Genomic DNA, 18,590 nt, shown 5'->3' on the forward strand with positions numbered 1-18,590 from the left:
ACACACACACACACACACACACACACACACACACACACACACACACTGCAAAATGAAAAAAACATCCAACAGAGGCAGACTCCATGAGCACAGTATGTCTATCAAGTGGAAGCCAGTCTCACACTTTATAATCACACCTCATATACCGCCCTGGAAGGTAGGCCTCCTAGGTGAGGCATCAAGTTTCATAGCCATGCTCAAACATAGGATTGTAAATGCTAATCCACAGCAAGATCTGTGAATGAGAAGAAAGACAGATAGGTAAATACCCACATAAAATATGGCCCCAATTAGAGGACTCAACAATACTTGCCCTATTGATTATCTGTTATTTTGGCAAATGAATAAACCAATAGTAATCATTGAATGCTGTGTGCCTCAACAGAGTAATCTACAACTTGAAGAACTTTTTATCACAATCAACTCTGTTCATCTTTAACCATCTCTTAAATAATTTCTATGCCTGTAAAAAACTAAACAATTTTCTTTGATGTCACAAGAAATACAGCCTAAATCTCATTAGAAAAAAGATATGTTTACAAACAAATCAAATTGAAATTCAGACAGTTTTTCTGAAGAGTGAAAAAAAAGATAAATTAATTTCAATTATTTTTTTTCCTTTAAACAATAAAATAAAAATCAAAGTCTATTTTTTTCTACCAAAAGCCTTCCAAAAATAACTGATGGGATATGCCAATGATCCATGGTTTATATTATAAAGTTTGACAAGAGCACACTAGGTTTATCAAAGTTGTTAAAAGCAAATTCTAGTCTGTTACTGGTACTCAAGTAACCAGAAATTAAATCTAGAATTCTACCACCATAAATATTTTGTAAACTCAACATTCTGTTCTTTTTCTCTGGAGATGAGTCTTACCAGTTGTTTTAAATTAGACAAATCAGGAAGCATTAAAATTTGATGTGCTGACCTAAATTATAAATGAAGTTATAAAATTACAAAATAAGCTATCCCACATTCCAAAACATGAAAGTCTTTTGTGTTGTTGTTGATAATTATATTATGTCTTTATGTGAAGGGGGATATCATCAAAAAGAAATTCAATTTAAAAAGACAGATGACAAGGCATGGTTAAAGAAAATACGATGCAACATAATTTCAAAATGTTGGTTCTTGAGGAATTACAAAGCCTTTCATTTTATTGTGAACTTGTGAAATACAGTAAAACTTATAACCATCATCACAACTAAATAAAAATCTATTGGCAACATCAAATTGCTAAGTTTTAAAATGGGAAAAATAGCAATTCCTGCCTCATATATTTATTGTAAGAATTAACTGTGTTAATATGTATGAAGCACTAAGAACCATGTCCAGCATAGCATCCTGTGTTAGTATGTGTTCTTAGGATTAACATAGGATCAACTATTAGTTTTAATACAAGCACTGACATTATCAGCATGGCGGGAAGGCACACTCCAGCTTTATCTATTCACATACAACCCTGTTTAATTTACACCCCACAGGAAGCCTCTTCTCACTAAGGGAGCCAGCCCTTATAGACATGGCTCCCTTCTATTCTCCTACTGATGTCCGTTAGCCTGGCTATACATCCTACAATTGAATTACATTTTCAACTGTTCCCTGTTTTGTATGCTACTCTTATATAATCAAAGGGATTATAAAATCCTTATAAGGAGAGATCATGAGTATATACCATCCTGTTGTTTTTTTCTGGCTGTCAAGCCTCAGGTTCTGAGGAGAGCACCTGCCTTCAGAGCAGAGGGCAGACACTGAGTCATCTTCCGCTAACACCGGTCACAGAGAAGGCAGAACACTTTAAAAAATCCAGGCCACCTTAAAGGTACAGATCAGGGTCCTGACCTTCAGGTATCGCCTACTTTAACAACAGAGAGAAATATGCATATTATAAAGTAGCATAAATTCCAAGCTAAATCACATACCAACTAGAATCCCTGCAGTCTGGAAATCTAAAGAAGGAACTATAACTGAAGCATAAGAGGGTTAGGAAAGCCCTAGTGGAGAAGGACCATGAATGTGCACAGTAGGTCCTACATAATGATAATAACAAGAACTACGAATCAAAGAACAGCAACAGCACGGTAAATGATTTTCATACAATGAGAACAATAGCTAACACTTATTGGGTGTTCAGCATCTGCCAGAAACTACTCTATGTGCTTTATAAATATTAACACATTGGATCTTCAAAATATCTCTATGGGGTAGGCACTGTTGTTTCCATTTTAAAAATAAAGAAAGTGAGGCACGTGATTTGCCCAAGATCATACAACTAGGAAGTGCAAGGGCTAAGTTAGAATCCGAGGAGCTTGGTCCCGCAAGTCCATACTCTTTATCATTATGCTAAACTACTTTCTTTATGAGCTCATGTAATTCTCATAACAATCCTGCACAGGAGGCCATGCATTCCACTCATGAAATCCATGTGAATAGAGTTCCTGGGGTTGTGCAGTGCACAGTCTGAGCAGCCATAGGTAGCAGCAGTCATGGTCTGCATTGTATAGATGGGAAGTTTAATAATTTAGCCAAAGCAGCATAGTTTATCTAGTCAAAATCTGAAAGATTAGCTCTGGTATCCAAGGAGTAAACCACTATGCTTTGATCAGAGAAAAAAATGAAGAAAAAGGATAAAAGCCCTTAGTTCATCTTAGTTCATCTCCCACCTGATTTCCATGCTCTGGATCAGTGGTTTTCAACCTTCCTAATGCTGCGACCCCTTAATACAGTTCCTCATGTTGTGATGACCCCCAACCATAAAATTATTTTTGTTGCTACTCTATAATTGTAATTTTGCTACTGTTGTGAATCGTAATGTAAATATCTTTTTGTTTTCCAATGGTCTTAGGCGACCCCTGTGAAAGGGTCATTCGACCCCCAAAGGGGTCGCGACCCACAGGTTGAGAACCGCTGCTCTGGATGGTCGAAAAATGCACTGGATGGTCCTGAAAAGCATAGTGCATATAGCACTATTTCACAGAGCTGACCTTATCAATGGTATATTACAAGGACAAAAATGTAAGACGTTCCTTCTTTTTGAGGACAGAAAAATTAAAGAAGCAGCAAAGAGAACTGAAAACTCAGCATCAGAGAGACGACAGGAATGGCGGGGGTCTAAACCACATGCAAAAGTGCTTAAAATAGAGTTGTCATTCGAGTTGTCATAGATGGAATTAATTGATGGATGTAAAAATATTCTGGAAATAGAAAACTCTTAACAAATACAAAGTGGTACAGCCTATAATAATGGGGAAGCAAAGAATATTGAATAAGGGTGGGATGAGAATGCAATTAAGTTTTCTGGATTACATGGAGTTTATTTTTTACAATGTGGTTTCATTTTTGCATTTGCATTTTGCATTTGCAATATTGTAATTCCCTGAGTAACATTCAGAAAAACATAAGAACAATGATTTTAAATTAAAATATAATTGATAGTATGTATTACACTTAACATTTGTACTACTTAAATCCCTCTCAAATGACTAGGAAAAATGAATTAAATAAGAGTATAAAACATTATACAAGCAATCAAGACATCCTTCAGAACTAAATAAACAGAACTGTAGTATATTCAGACAATGGAATATTATTCATCAATAAAAAGAAATCAGCTCTCAAGTCATAAAATGAAGGAAACTTAAATGAATATTACTACATAAAAGAAGCCAAACTGAACAGGCTACATAACTGCATAATTCCAACTATATGATTTCCTGGAAAAAGCAAACCTATGGAAATAGTAAAAAGAGTGGCTGCCAGGCATTTGAGGGGGTGAAAAGGAGGGGGTAAGCAGGTAGAGCATGGAGAACTTTTAGGGTAGTGGCAATACTCTGTATGATACCATAATGATAGGTACATGTTATTATACATTTGTCCAAATCCATAGAACACACAACATCAAGAGTACACAGTAATGTTAACTATGGATGCTGGGGGATAATAATGTGTCTATCAAGGTAGGTTGACCAACTGTAACACATGTACCACTCTGGTGGGATTGCCGATAACGGGGGAGGCCACAATGCTTACGTGTGTGTGGGGGGGGGGCACACTTAATCTCTGTACCTTCCCTTCAATTTTGCTGAGAACCTAAAACTGCTCTTAAAATATAAAATCTTCATAAAAACCAATCGGACATACCAGACTTCGTGGCTTCATGATACGCACATGTGATATACTCATTCATGCTCCTAAACAGAGGCTGGAACACTTTCTTTGAGGAAAATAACATTTATTAAGACTAGTATTAAGTCTGATACTTATTTTTCAGAAGTCATTTTATCCTCAGTAACTCCATTAGATAGGAATTAATACAGCCAGTATGTAGATGAGAAAACGGAGTCTTGGTTAAGAAATTTCCATAAGGAACTTGTGAAGGTGAAGGTCTGGCAATTTGTAAGCCTCCTGGAAACATGATTACACATCCCAGACTGCTTTACTTTCTACAAAACCATCCTGTCTTGAACCTCTAAGTATCAATCAAGTCAGTAAAAATTTTATAAATCTGAGTAGGTTTACCCTTGTGATCTCCGGCTCTTAAAAAAAAAAAATTAACCTCAAGCCCACAGCAGGTACTCATTTCTATTGCCTGCTAGCACAAGCTGAACTAACTTCAGATGGATGCCTCCAGCTCACTGTAAAAATATGTTACATAAAGAGAATCCCAACCAATACTTTAATAGCAACGATGACAGGAATTCGATGGCAAATACTAAAACCAAAGTCTAAATGAGATTTGTTTGTTCCCCATGATATGATTTCTGGAAAAGAAATGAAACCTGTTCCAAACACACACACAAGCAGGAATTGGAGACTAGACCCAAAAAACCTGCAAAAGTGATTCTGTGTACTCTGTGGCACATTCTTCTGCACATGATAACGAAACCAAATGTTTTTCTTTTAAAAGGTTAATATAATTGAGATGTTTAAAAATTACAGTTATCTTTAAATGTTAATATGTAAGAGGAATGCATTAATGAGAGGCAGAGAAAATTAGTGCATTTCTTTCCTATTCAAAGACCTTAAGATAACTAGTCTTCTTTGCCTGATTCAAAATAACCTATTTCAATTCCACATGTGGGTAGCAGTTCAGTAAGATTAAATGATTTTCTGAGGAAATAACAGAATTTGTGGCAGTCACGCAATCGACATTCCTGAATAAATAAAAAGAATGAATGAATTTTCATTTGCAAACAAATTAGAAATACAAATCCATCTATGAAAAGTAAGGTGAGTCTCTTAACTTTTCAGAATACAATTTTGGCAAATACATTTAATCTAAGTTATACATTTCAGAAAATAAAGACATGTTTAATTACCTGTTTGATAGCAAAAATTTTGTCTACCTTCATTCACTGTTTTCAGAGAACATCAATAAACTGCTTAAAAAGATTCACTGCCTCCCTACAAATCAACACCCACACTCCTTAGCAAGGCAGTCTTCACTACTTTCCCGCTCCAGTCTCATCTCCCTACCCCTACACTAGCACAGGCTGAGGCTGTGATTCAGCAAATCTAGTCTTAAACCTAGACACCTATAGTGAAGAAGGAGAAAGAGGAGGAGGAGAACAAAGAGAAGGGAGAAGGGAGAAGGAAGGAGGAAGGAGAAAGAAGGAGAAGAAGTAGTAAAAGTTGGGAGAAAAACCCAGGAGATTCCGTTGTACAGCCTGGATTCTGGAATTACAATCTCCAATTTACTAGTAATAAAATTTAAGCTCAAAGAGTTCTAGAAGTTGCCCAAGGTCACATGGCTGGTTAAGAAGGTCCTCAGGTTATATGGACCTTTCAACTCCTAAAAAAGGACCAGAGCAGCCGGCTCAGTGGCGCGTTGGTTAAGAGCTGGCTTGGGAGGCCAGCTCTGAGCAGCAGGGCCCCAATTAGGATCCCACATGAGGGCCAGTGACACTGCGCCCTCTACAGCTAAGATGGTGAACGACAGCTCGACTTGGAACTGGGCTGCCGTGAGTCAAAGGCAACAGCGTAGGCTGCAGCCCCTGCTACAGCGGGCTGCCGTAAGCTACTGTAAGTGGCTGGCAGCCACCTTGAGCGGCCGTCCAGTGGCCTTCAACCAATCTGCCTCACCTGGGAAGAGCGCAATGATCACAATACCAACATGGGCCAGTGAAGCGACATCCTCCACAACTAGACTGAAGAATAACAGGACAACAACTTGTCTGTTCCCCTCCCCCAATTCCCCAAAATATAAAAAAAAAAAAAAACAAGGACCTGAGCTCCTAAAGGACAGGAACTGCAAAGCTACATCTGTTTATACTCCTTTTTCTTTCCCTGTTTCTTTGTGTTTAGCTTTTATCTGAATGAGAAGGACTAGATACCTCAAAAGCCCTACTTACACATTTAGTTTTCTGGAGAAATGCTGGTTTTGTGCTTAAACACAGTATCTGACTTGGAAACCTGAAAACTTCTGGTCAGAGGCTCAGGGAGCTGTGAATGTTTATCTTGCTCTCTCTCTAGCACTACCTCTGGCCTTTCCTCCATATTCCTCCTTCCTGCTTCTCAACATGCTTGTTCTTCCAGGACCTTTCAGAGTGATTCTGGTAGCATTACTGTAGAAAATACCACTTGATGTGGACAAAGGCACTTTAGAAGGGTTTGAAAAGTTTAGAGAAGTTTGATGGGGGAAACAGGCTACGATTAGGAAGGGCAGAGGTTTGGAGTCAGAAAGTCCTGGATGAACACTGTCTAGTGTGTGTCACTGAGCAAGTTACGTGTTCCTGGGTATAAAATGCTTGTCCTGCAGGACTGTGAGAATTAAATGAATTTGCATATGTAATGTACTTAACGCATAATATCAGACCATAAATTGCAGCTAGTATAGTAGTACAGTGCACTGAGACCTCAGTGTCATGGACAGGTTCTGAGAAACTGTGATAAGTGAAATGACACAAAAAGGAAAGGAATTTTACCATAGGCTAATGGATACAAACAAGAGCTGAGTTCCTACCACATATTTCTGGTCACAAAAACATCACCAAAGGTTCAAATAAAGACCCCAAACGCTTCTAATATTAAACATTGAAATAAATGTGAATTATACATACATTTAAGAAAGATTGATAAAAACAAGTAAGATAATTATTTTCCAACTCACTTCTTCCAGTTCAGAGTCTAAGGCAGCAAGAGCCTGTCACAGCAGCTCAGGGTGCAAGATGGTACCCACCCTGGACGGTATGACCTTCCCCCACAAGGCACATCACACCCACACCCACTCACACTGGGACAATGGAGACCCACCAATTCACCTCATGCGCAGAAATCTGGGATGTGGAAGGAAATCAGAATACCAGGAGAGAACCCACACAAAAGTGGGGAGGACCTGCAAGCTTCACACAGATGGTAGTCCCAGCCAGGATTTTTTTTTTCCTAATCAACGTTATACCAAAGCAACGTTGGATGAAACTGCATTGTTCGAGGATTTGCTGCAGTATAATCTGAATTTGTGAGTACCGGAAAAATAATACTGTTAGGGCAAGTGTGGATCAGGACCGAGGCCACGAATAGCCAGAGAGGGTGCAGGTTGGTTGGAGGAGGACTCTTTTCCAGGAATAGAATGAAATTGCCAAAAGGACCGGTGCTAAAGGAGCCAAGACAGGCCAGAAAATTAAATCTCACTACTACTCCAGCCTTGGCTACTTGTCCAGCTGGTCCTTTCACACAAAGGTATGTGACCTGACTACAAATTCCTGGTTGGCTAGCAAGCACATTACTTCAGTTGACGCATGTGTATTGAATCTACTCTACTCCCAATCACAGTTGTGGTACAAGTAAAGAAATGATTCAGCCTTCAAGGACCTTACAATCCAATAGGAAAAAGAGTAACACATGTGAAAGACAGCCACAATGAGCTCAAAGAAGCAGGCATCTGGGAAGACTTGTGACTCTTAAGATGGGCTTATTTGATACCAATACTCATAAGCAACGTTGAACTAGCAAACCTCACTTTATCCAGTTTGTTAAAGCTACCTTCACTATGGGATAAGCATTGTAAGTAGTAGTTACAGCTAGAATTGTTCTTAACTAAAAAATAACACATGTGGGCCAGCCAAGTGGCTCAGTTGGTTAAGAGCTCGCTCAAGAGTTTGAGCTCTGAGCAACAGCGGTTCGAGTTCCAGCCTGAGCTGAGCAGCCGCTGAGCTGCCAACAGGTGGCAGGATGGCTCAGCTAAAAAAACAAACAAACAAACAAAAAAAACACTTGTTAAAGGAGCTCACACAAGGGTTGTGTTTAGAATTTTCTTCCAGGTTAATTCAATATATAGACCATTAAATCTCTCAACTCTGAGTGATAATAATCAATCTAAATTTAATCATAAGGATACAAAGATTATGACCCCACATCTTTTCTACCAAACTCAGGTCCTTCCTCTGAATTTGCCCTTTTAAATATCATGATATCAATTAGGAGTTCTAATCTAAAAATATAGCATTTGAAAGAAAACATTGTATTTATTTGATGTTGGCTTTGTTGCTTGACTAAAGTAATTTAGTGATTGAAGCTAAAAACTGTAAATTCGTAATTTATCATCCATAATTGTAGTAGGCTAGTCTAAACAATACATACTACAGGTTCAATTCTTACTACAAATAAATTAATTTTATGTAGCTTATTTTAAATTTGCTCCAGTGCCTTCTGTAAGAAGCTGTAAGAGCCATTTTTTCCTCTCTATATTAGCTGCATCACCCATAAACCTTCACTTTAATCTAAGTGATATATGAAAACAATGGCAAAATTGATAAAAGTTTAGAATTACTATTCCCTGATGAATTCAAGATTTGATATTTTTAAAAGCCACAATTTTCCTTTCATTTTCACTAGGAATCGGAAAAAGAAAAATAAACAGTTTGTGTTCTTACATTGCTAAAGGAAGCAACTAATCCCCATTCCAAAAAAGTAGTGACGACAATAACGATCTAAAAAATGAGATTGTTGCTAAGAGATTTATAAGAGACAAATACCTTCACTAATATTCCATGGAATGGTCACTACTTTTAGCAAGGATTGTACATAAATATTTGTGAATCACTGTTATTCTAAGTCTATATTTATAATGAAATAGGGAATTATAAAAGATAGTCTTATAAAAAGTTTCCCCATCCCAGGAGTTTTGATCTCTCTCTTATTTAAAATACTCTGCAGAACTTTAAATATTCTAGGAAAAGACATTATTTCAAAGTTATTAGTTTTTTTTTAACTACAGAAAACAAACATATGGAAAGCACACAGTTTGTCACTGCAAGTCACACTAATAAATTATTATTCAAGGAGGAAATTTCTGATGAGGCACAGTGCATAAAGAACTTTTCAGCTAGGCCTATAACAGTTAAATAAATTTCTCTGAGAAAATGATTTATTGTTGCTTTACTATTATGCAGATTAGAAACAGAAATATCTATTTTCTTACACATAACTAATCTTAATACTTAATCAAGAGATTTCTTTCCCCAACATCATATGAGATTAGATTCTTACCTTTATATTAAGAATAAACATTTTTATTTTTGATCTTCAAGGAACAAGAATTCTTGTTTTTCTATATAAAGGCTGGAAAATGGAACACTCACATGCTAGAAAATCTGATGATGTCTCAAAATAAAACTCAACTGAAGATATGCTCCAGCTATCGACACCAACTGCAATTCTACATTGATTCTCTGAAGTTATACTGAGGAAGAGGTGAAGAAAAACATTTTAGCCAATGTGCTAAATGACAGTCGCCCCATTTTCCCCTGTTGTGTGACGAAATGGTCCATACATGGGGCCCAAGTCATTACTAGATCTGTTAATACTTTTACAGCTCAGAGTTCAGCTTCATTTGTTAAGCATCAAGCTGCCCTATCACTTGTATAGACCTGAAAAGGTTGTTATGGTTCATAATGTAAAACTCACAAAAGTGCACAGCTGCTGTTCATATTCTCAAAGAAGTCTGTTATAATAATGATGTCATGGAAAAAGGCTGGAATGTATTACATGTCCCAGACAGCCAAGCCATTCAATCTCTCCAGTCAATGCAGGTATACAGGTTGCATCATAAACATTATGGAAGCATTACAATAAGGCAAAAAGTTCATTTAAAACAAAAAAAAAATCACTGAGGGCATGTAATTAGGGCATCTTTAGGAGTTCTGCCGTCAGGAAGCCTCAATTCACCACTGGAACTATACAAGAACTACTAATAGCACCATTTCACTGTCTGATACCCTATTGTGAACCACAAAGATTTCCCAAAATTACAATATAAATCATTAGGCCCTTGAAAGAAATTATACAAGGTTATCTAAACAAATATAACTACTTCCCTTTCATTATCATATATATTTACTTAGGAAGCGCAGTGAACTGAATCCCTGGTCTTCAGAGAAATGCAAAGCAATAATACATTATTAATTTTAAGAACTTACTTATGTATTAAAACCTGCCATCATGTGTAATAGCAAAGAACGTTAAGTAGTTTCAGACCCTGGCAGAGACTGAAGACATGTAGGAATCTGGTGTCTTTATTTTAGCATTTTTTTATAACAAAACATACAAATTATTTTCCAAGTGAGATTTTTTTAAGTGATTTGAGAAATACATAAATATTAGAAAGTTTCCACTTTTGGGGCAACCGGGTTGCTCAGTTGGTTACAGCACAAGCTCTGAGCAACAGGGTTGCCGGTTCGATTCCCACATGGGCCAGTGAGCTGTGCCCTCCAAAACTAAGATTGAAGGACAACAACTTGACTTGCAGCTGATGGGTCCTGGAAAAAACACACTGTTTCCCAATAAAGTTAAAAATTAAAAAAAAAAAGTTTCCACTCTATACATTTGCACCTTTTTAACTATTTAAGTGAAATTCCTAATTAAAGAGAAATTCTAATCAAATATGTAAATTATAATTATTAAAATTATTTGAATGCTCGAAATAAAAACAGACCAGACACAGGACATTGAAAAAGGCCAAAATTCTAGTCCCAAATCTACCACTAAGATTATTTAATCTTCAACAAATCATTTAATGGCATTCAATTCCAGTTTCCTTAACTTTAAAATGAAGACCATGAGAAATGATGTATGAAGTCCCACTCTCCTACAGTAGTATTTCTCAACCTATAGTTAGGTATTGGAGGGCCAAGTGTCAGAATGATGACAGCTAAGCCATACTTGCTTGGTGCAGGGTATGGTCCAAAGCATATTAATTCATTTAACCTTCAAACAAACCTGTGTAGTAAGTATGATTATTATCCTCCTGTAGAGGTGAAGACGCGAAGGGATGGACAAGTTAAGCAGCTTATCCAATGTTTCACAAGTAGACAATGGAAGGGTGAGAATTCACACCCAGGCTACCTCCAGGTCCAGCTCTTCCCACCATCACGCTACGTTACCTAGATTGGCATATTCTTTGGAACGGAGAAATCTGGTGGTTCTCATTTTCTAGTATATAGGAAAAGTCACAATTTAATAGTGGAAGCTTTGATGATTGAGGATATTGCAGTGCCTTAGATCACAATACAGTACCATATATAAGTGGAGAAAATGTATTAGATATTTCCCCAGCTCCTAGTCAGTTTTATTCTGTCCATAATATGTAAACACATTATCAAGGTTGCAAATTAGATCATTTTATCTGCATGGACATACTGTTTCTTATGCCTGCAATGCTAAGGCAACATTTCTTAACACCTGCTTATATTGGAAGTTGTACTCTGAGGCTAGAATTCGATCCAATAATGGTATGCTGTGAAGTGACAGCAATAGTTAAATTTGATATCAGCTATAAGATGACATTCAAACATGGTATCAGTTACATATAACGACAGTTTGAAAATGAGATGTTTCAACCATGATTATTTATAGCTGAAGGCAAAACCTACTTATTGGCATGGGAAACGGCTTTGTTTAATTTACTGTCTATTAAGACAGACTTATTTGGTTGATTAACAATTAGTAAACAAAGAATGGTTTCATCTCAGTAGCATGAAACATAAATATTCCAAAGTTCTAAAGTCTAATACCTTGAAAAGAGTGCAATATATTCATAAAATTTCCTACATGTTCCCAATCAGTCATATGATCGATCATCAACCAGGTTATTTTACAGATAGAAGAGACCTTACAAATGTTTTACTTCTTCATCAAAGAGGCAAAATATGAGATCTTTTCCTCTATTTTAATAGGCCACATAGCTTGAAAATTTCTGAGCAAACTCTTACATTGTATCTTCAAGCAGCTGTGAAAATAAAATTATTCTGACTCCATTTAAATTCTTTCTTGCCACAACATAAATACACATGCCAAAATATACAAGATTAAAAGAAAAATCCATTTACTAGCACCAGCATTACACGCAAAACAATCCTAGTCCTCCCACATCTGCCTTCATCGGAAGCAGTAACAACACACAGGAACACCTCCAATTAGACTCACTTTTCTGTCTCCTGGTCACTCGCTGTGCCAAAGAAGTATGTAATCAGAGAACGCCTTTTACAGTAAATAGCCACAATACAAGGTAAGTGTGGAAATAGCTTCTAAATCATTCGAAACGTTTTGGGCACAGCTGGCAAAACACCTGTTGGAAATGGATGAGTGATATTTGAAACATAAAATAATAGAAGTAAAGGACTGTTCACATAACTTTTGTTGCATACTTTTCAGCATCAACAATTTTAAGTTCATTGAAACTCTGATGAAAAAGCAACCAACTAGAATAAGCTTAGCATTTTATTTTTCTTCTTGAAAACACAGGGCAACCTATTAAGAACAAACTCCCAAAAAATGAATTGTTACCAATGCAACAATCTCACAGATATGTAAATAAATTCTACAAAAGTTCTAATTTTTCTTTCTTTTATTTGTTTATGTTGCCCAAACCACCTACTAACTTTCATAATAATTTTTACCCTTTTAATTGTCTAAATATATTGTACATCTAAAAATAGAAACTATCTCTAAAGAAAACCTTTTTTACCTTTATTATTTTTAACTACTAAATGTCTACTCACTCAAAGTAAGTAACCAGCTTTATTTTATCAACTATAGAACAGCAAGGGTTCAAGTTTTACAACTGAAATGTAGAAGGTATGTGAAGAAAGAACCTAGCTGAAATCCACAGGATTTATCACCAAACAACAACAACAAAAAAATGAAATATGGCTTCATCATTAAAAGTCCCAACAGTCAAGTGAAGTATCTGACATTCTACCTCTGAGAACTCATCACTAACTAATCAGTAAGCATTTACTACATCCTTATAATGCATCCACATGATGTGCCTCAAAATTCAGAGCAACTTTATGCAAGGGGTTGGAAAAACCAGAAACAGGAAAATCAGTTAAAAGTCTGTGTCGAACACCCGCCATTCAAGGATGGAAGCCTTGAGGAGGATTGAGAAAGTGAGAATGAACTTTAGCAGTGAGTTCTGGAGACCAACAGAGTATGAAGTAACAGAGGTTGGTAAGATACTCAATTCAGCATAAAGGAGAACAAATTTGGTACAGTTACAGTGGCCTTAGTGCATAGCTGACAATAAGGAAAAAAAATGCTGAATTGAATAATAATCTAAGTTAACTGGCAATCTAGCAGCCTCATACTAAGGCAGGCTATATATCATAGTCGCACAGTGTTAGCACACAGTGGAAAGTTTGCAAACTTAATTGTCTGACCGAGTGTGTGTGTGTATGTGTGTGTGTGTGTGTGTGTGTACACATACATATAAATATATATATATATATATATATATATATATATATACACATACATATATATATGTATATATATAGCAACTAAGCAAACACTATTTCTTCACATGTTCAACAATTGTGATAAAAACAAAAAGAATCTTTAAGAACTTAAAGCTCTAGGAAGACTATAAAAATTTTTATCCAGATACAAAACTTCATAGATACAGACAATAGTTCAGTGGTTACCAGAGGGTAAGTGGGGAGGGTAGGTAGATGAGGGTAAAGGGGGTCAAGTATATGGTGATGAAAGGAGAACTGACTCTGGGTGGTGAACACACAATGTGATATATAGATGATGTATTACAGAATTGTACACTTGAAACCTATGTAATTTTACTAATCATTTTCACCCCAATAAATTTTAATAAAAAAATTTGTATCCACAGGGACTATGACATGTTGAAAATCCCATAAGCAATATTGCAAAAGCTTGAATTTATAAGTCAGATGGAAAAATTAACCAGATCCAGTGTTTAATTATATCTTGAACAATTCTTGTTCTGTTATTTCATAAATGTTTGATTTTTACATCATTATCATAATAACCTCCAAATGTATTGGTATTGTTGGCCCAGTTCCTAAACAAAAAAAAGGGGGGAGGGGAGTTGTATCAGATTAATTTGTAACAGCACCTGACTCAAAACAAACAATTCATGCTAATGTATTGACCACACTAAGTAAAATGCTGTTGAAATTCGCCAGGTACTTTCTTGAGTGTTGGCTTCCTTCAATTGTAGGAATGGTATCCTAACATGACTTTAAAAGAAATGTCTCAAACCAAAACAAGACATTTTCCTAGGTAATATCTGGAAAAAGTTACATCAACCAATGAAAATCAGAAAATATAACCACTAACCCTAAAAATTTTAAAATAACTGAGAATTTTTTGCTACATATTACAAAATTATGTTAGTAATATGCCACCTTTACCTGATTGCTTCTATCAAGGAATTATGAGAAAATTACAAAGCTATGGTTGGACATCAAATGTTAGTTATCAGTTTCCTTTGTAACAAAGTTTATAAATTTTACAAACTTGACAAAATCAAGCATAAACTCATACTGCATTTGTCTAGGAAAATTTCCAAATATGCAAGTACAATGGGCACTCAAGCTGCCTTTCAAATTGTAATATTTAAGTTTTCATAACAACCTAATAATATCACAGACCACCATATTGTCAAGAACTATTAATTTTACGTTGAAGAGTTTAGTTATTACCCTAGCTTTAACTCATAGTATTGGGTTACTCCTTAATTATAGAAATTGTAAAATTAATTCTAGAGCAAAGGAGAAAAATGTGGGAAAATTTTAAATTGGTAGTTATAGTTCTTCTTGGCTCCCATACAGAATTCTCTTAGGCATCTGGTTCCATCATCAATTTCCTTAATCATTTGCTGAAAATCGGTGACTCACAATTTAGGATGTCAGAGTCATAAAATGTTGTTTTACTTGTCAAATGATAGAGGTGACACAGCGATTAAAAGTTCAGATTATGGAATCAGATTGTTTGGGGTATTGGGCAAAGCTCAAAAACCCATCTTTGCCCTAGTTTCCCTTCAAAATAGGGTTGTCACAGAAATAGGGTATTGTAGAAATTATAACATGCTTCTAAAGACGGTATATGGTAAACACAGCTATTATTATAGTTCTTTTCTGAAGTTCTCAGAATCCACCGCATCTTAAAATCACTATCTCCTTATGTTTGAAAAGCTGTTAATTCAACATCCTCCAATCCTATATTCTAAGGACCAAAAAGAGACTTTAAAAAATCTAAGCAATTCTGGACTGAGATGGAATATAAGTCCTTCTCCCTATTTCTCCCACTAGTGCAGCTGAAAACACCTAAAAAGATTATAGAAAGTGCAAAGGAAATGACCAGCTAGGGACCTCGGGACTCCAGGCGAACAGAGTTATAAGTTCCCTAAGTTTTCATTCTGTCTCACATATCCTAGACGGAGTCAGCATAATCTTCTAGGCACTCAGGGAACTAATATGCAAATGAGGAATGTATAGCTGACTATTGTGGCTATAGATTTCAGCTTTTGTAGACTTAATTACTTGCTCAGTTTGGTAAACTCCTGCACACTCCAACTGGTTTTCTCTTTTTTGACTCCCTAGGAAGATTGTTTCTCTTCCATCAGGCAGTCATACCCAACTCAACTTAAACCCTTTTTCACTGTTCACCTACAAACTAATGAATCTGGCTTGTTGGTTTTTTCATTTCTAGTTTTGTTTTTGTTTCCTCAGGAGGGTGAATGGTGTTCTAGCCATAACGTCTTGCATCCCAATAAATACAGTTTACAACTATTGTTTAGAACCCAGCCAAAGAGAAGTCTTACCTTACTGTCACTATCAGATTCTTCTAATTTTCAATCATTACATTTAATTATTGCATTTAGGGCATCATTATTCAGTGCAGATTTCACTTCATATGAATTAATCTCTTTCCAACACATACCCACTATCCACCTCTACTTTCATTCATTGTTTTGATTTCCCCTATTTGATTTTCAGCCCTTTACAAATGAAAATGATCAACATTTGTCTTTACATTAAACCTATACAAGGTTTACTAAGATTTACTGCCTCACTATCCCATTAAACACTTATCTAGTTCATGAAACCCATCTCATACTTAAACTTGATCTTTGCCCTTCCTCCACCCACCATGTATAGGTATCTGTATGAGTACATGTGTATATATATCTCTTAAACTTTTAAAATATAAATACTTCATTTGTATTCTATGCTTTTTCATGTGTCCTCTAATCATTTCATGTGTTTAAGTCTTGTCCAACGAATAAAATCACAACCTTATCAAGGAGAGGAACTAAATCATATTCTTATAATTTTTTCTTCCACTCTAAATATCGTGGTGCTAAACACAAAGCAGATATCAATTTACTCATTCGACACATGGCAATTGAATCCCTAATTAATTAATGTGCTGAGGCATGGGGATAAAGAGGAAAAAGGAAGGTAGTATCTATAATAAAGGGTTCACAGAGCACTGTAAGAGAGCCATGAAATATATTATGAATCAAATCAGGGATGCATTCAAGGCATTGCAGGAGGACAGGAAGGAAGTAGACGTACCTACCTCTGCCAGGAAAAGTATCACAGAAAAAAAACTATTTTGTTAAGTAGAATCATGAAAGATAAACACAAATTTCCCAAGTAAACAAGAGGTAGGAATGGCATTCCTGAAACAGGGACCAGCAAGGGCAAGGAAACAGAACCATGAATGAGTGAGCAAGCAGATGAACTGAAGTATAAAAATGCACAGGCTATGAGAACAGGTATTGAAAGGGTAGTGACGATTAACAAGGATAGAATAGAAGGCAAGAATTTGATGAAGATGAGGGATCTATATGCCACAGGATGCAATCCTGGGGGCTTTGCGGGTCACTAAAGAGTGAGTGACAGGATGAGATATCCCTTATGCTGATGAAATGGTAGACAGTTTCGAAAGGGGAAAGTGGACACGACATTAGGAAGTTATCTTACAGTATAACAGAGAAATGATGAGCATCTGCACTGAGGGATGCTGGGAATGGGGTTATAATAATTGAAAGAATAGATGTGGAGGAACACAGTTAAACTGAGTGAGGAGAGACAAGAGCCAAAGAAAGGACTCAGAGCAAAATCAACATTTAACATGAATCTTTACTGAAATCCCTTCTTAGTTCGGGAATTAATTAAATCTTTTTTTCTGTCTTTAAAACCCCAGTTCCCAATGTATAAACAAGAAGAAACAGGTCAAGGATAACATTTTAAAGCCTAAACTGGAAACTATGTTTATCTAGCTACTGATCTTGGACTGTCTTTCAAACACTAAGTGTTCAGAGATAACCAAATTCCATTTCCCCTGCACACCCCCAACCTGTCAAAGTGAAGGGGCTGCAAACATACCTGTTCCTCAGGTTTTCTTTTGAAAATGGGTACAAATAAAATTTACTTGAAGGCAATACATAAAGTCTACAGTCACTCTTTCTGTTTGGCCTCTATGCCATTTGACTTCTTGCATTCACTAGTACCTCTCCCTTCACCCCCACCCCAGGAATTCAAATTACTGCTTTAACACCTTAACTAACATTTATGTGACCTGGTTAGACAAATGGTGAATTGCCTCAATGTCAGTTAACACACAAAATCATTTTACGGTTTTTCCCTTAACGTCCATCATTTAATTTCTATGAAGCGTACTATCAATCATGTAATTTCTATCATGCATATCTGACTTGATTTAGAATACCAACCAGATAAATATACTGCTGATATTTGTAGCATACAAGCCTTTTGATGATTCATACAAGGTGCATCCACTTCAGATACATGCACTCTCTTGATCACGCTGAAACCTATAAAATAAAAGAAATAATAAATAATTACAATAGAAAAATTCAATGTGAGGCTCACATTTAACAACAACAACAAAAAAAAAACGGATACAAAACCTCAATATTTCACTCAACTATTGGAGGCAACATAGTTTTAGAAAGATACAGTAATTTCCCCTTATATCATATACCAATATCTACTGGGGGTGACAAAAAAATGTATACACATGACTTGTATTCATCTTTTGTTATTGGTATATATTATTATAATTTTAATACAGTTTTTTCCTTTCTTAAAATGTGTATGCATTTTTGGTACTCTCTGCATTTATTTTGTTCATCCTATTAATATCCTCTGAGCACCCACTATGTCCATGCATTATGCCTATACTGAAAAGTCTGTGAAATCTTGCATATTCCTTCATGTGAAGTTACTGCCAGTAACTGAATGAGAATAGCGCCTACCCAAAGGCTACCATCTCATCGTTTAGTTCTCAGCTCTCAAGCAGCCTC

General features: G+C 36.1%; 1 protein-coding gene across 3 annotated transcripts in view; it reads right to left on the reverse strand.

The window, feature by feature from the left end:
* The window catches only part of BMPR1B (bone morphogenetic protein receptor type 1B), a 408,951-nt gene that overhangs the window by 207,945 nt on the left and 182,416 nt on the right, over positions 1–18,590 (reverse strand). For 2 of the 3 annotated variants that reach the window (XM_019647508.1, XM_019647507.1), the window contains exon 2: positions 17,997–18,098. In XM_019647508.1, the coding sequence (XP_019503053.1) occupies positions 17,997–18,048 (52 nt within the window). In that variant the 5' untranslated portion in view covers positions 18,049–18,098. Of the gene's footprint in view, positions 1–17,996; positions 18,099–18,590 lie in introns of those variants that run through there. The other variant, XM_019647510.1, reaches the window with a different exon arrangement.

The sequence above is a fragment of the Hipposideros armiger genome, unplaced genomic scaffold, assembly GCF_001890085.2.
Source record: "Hipposideros armiger isolate ML-2016 unplaced genomic scaffold, ASM189008v1 scaffold_112, whole genome shotgun sequence".
NCBI classification, from domain to species: Eukaryota; Metazoa; Chordata; class Mammalia; order Chiroptera; family Hipposideridae; genus Hipposideros; species Hipposideros armiger.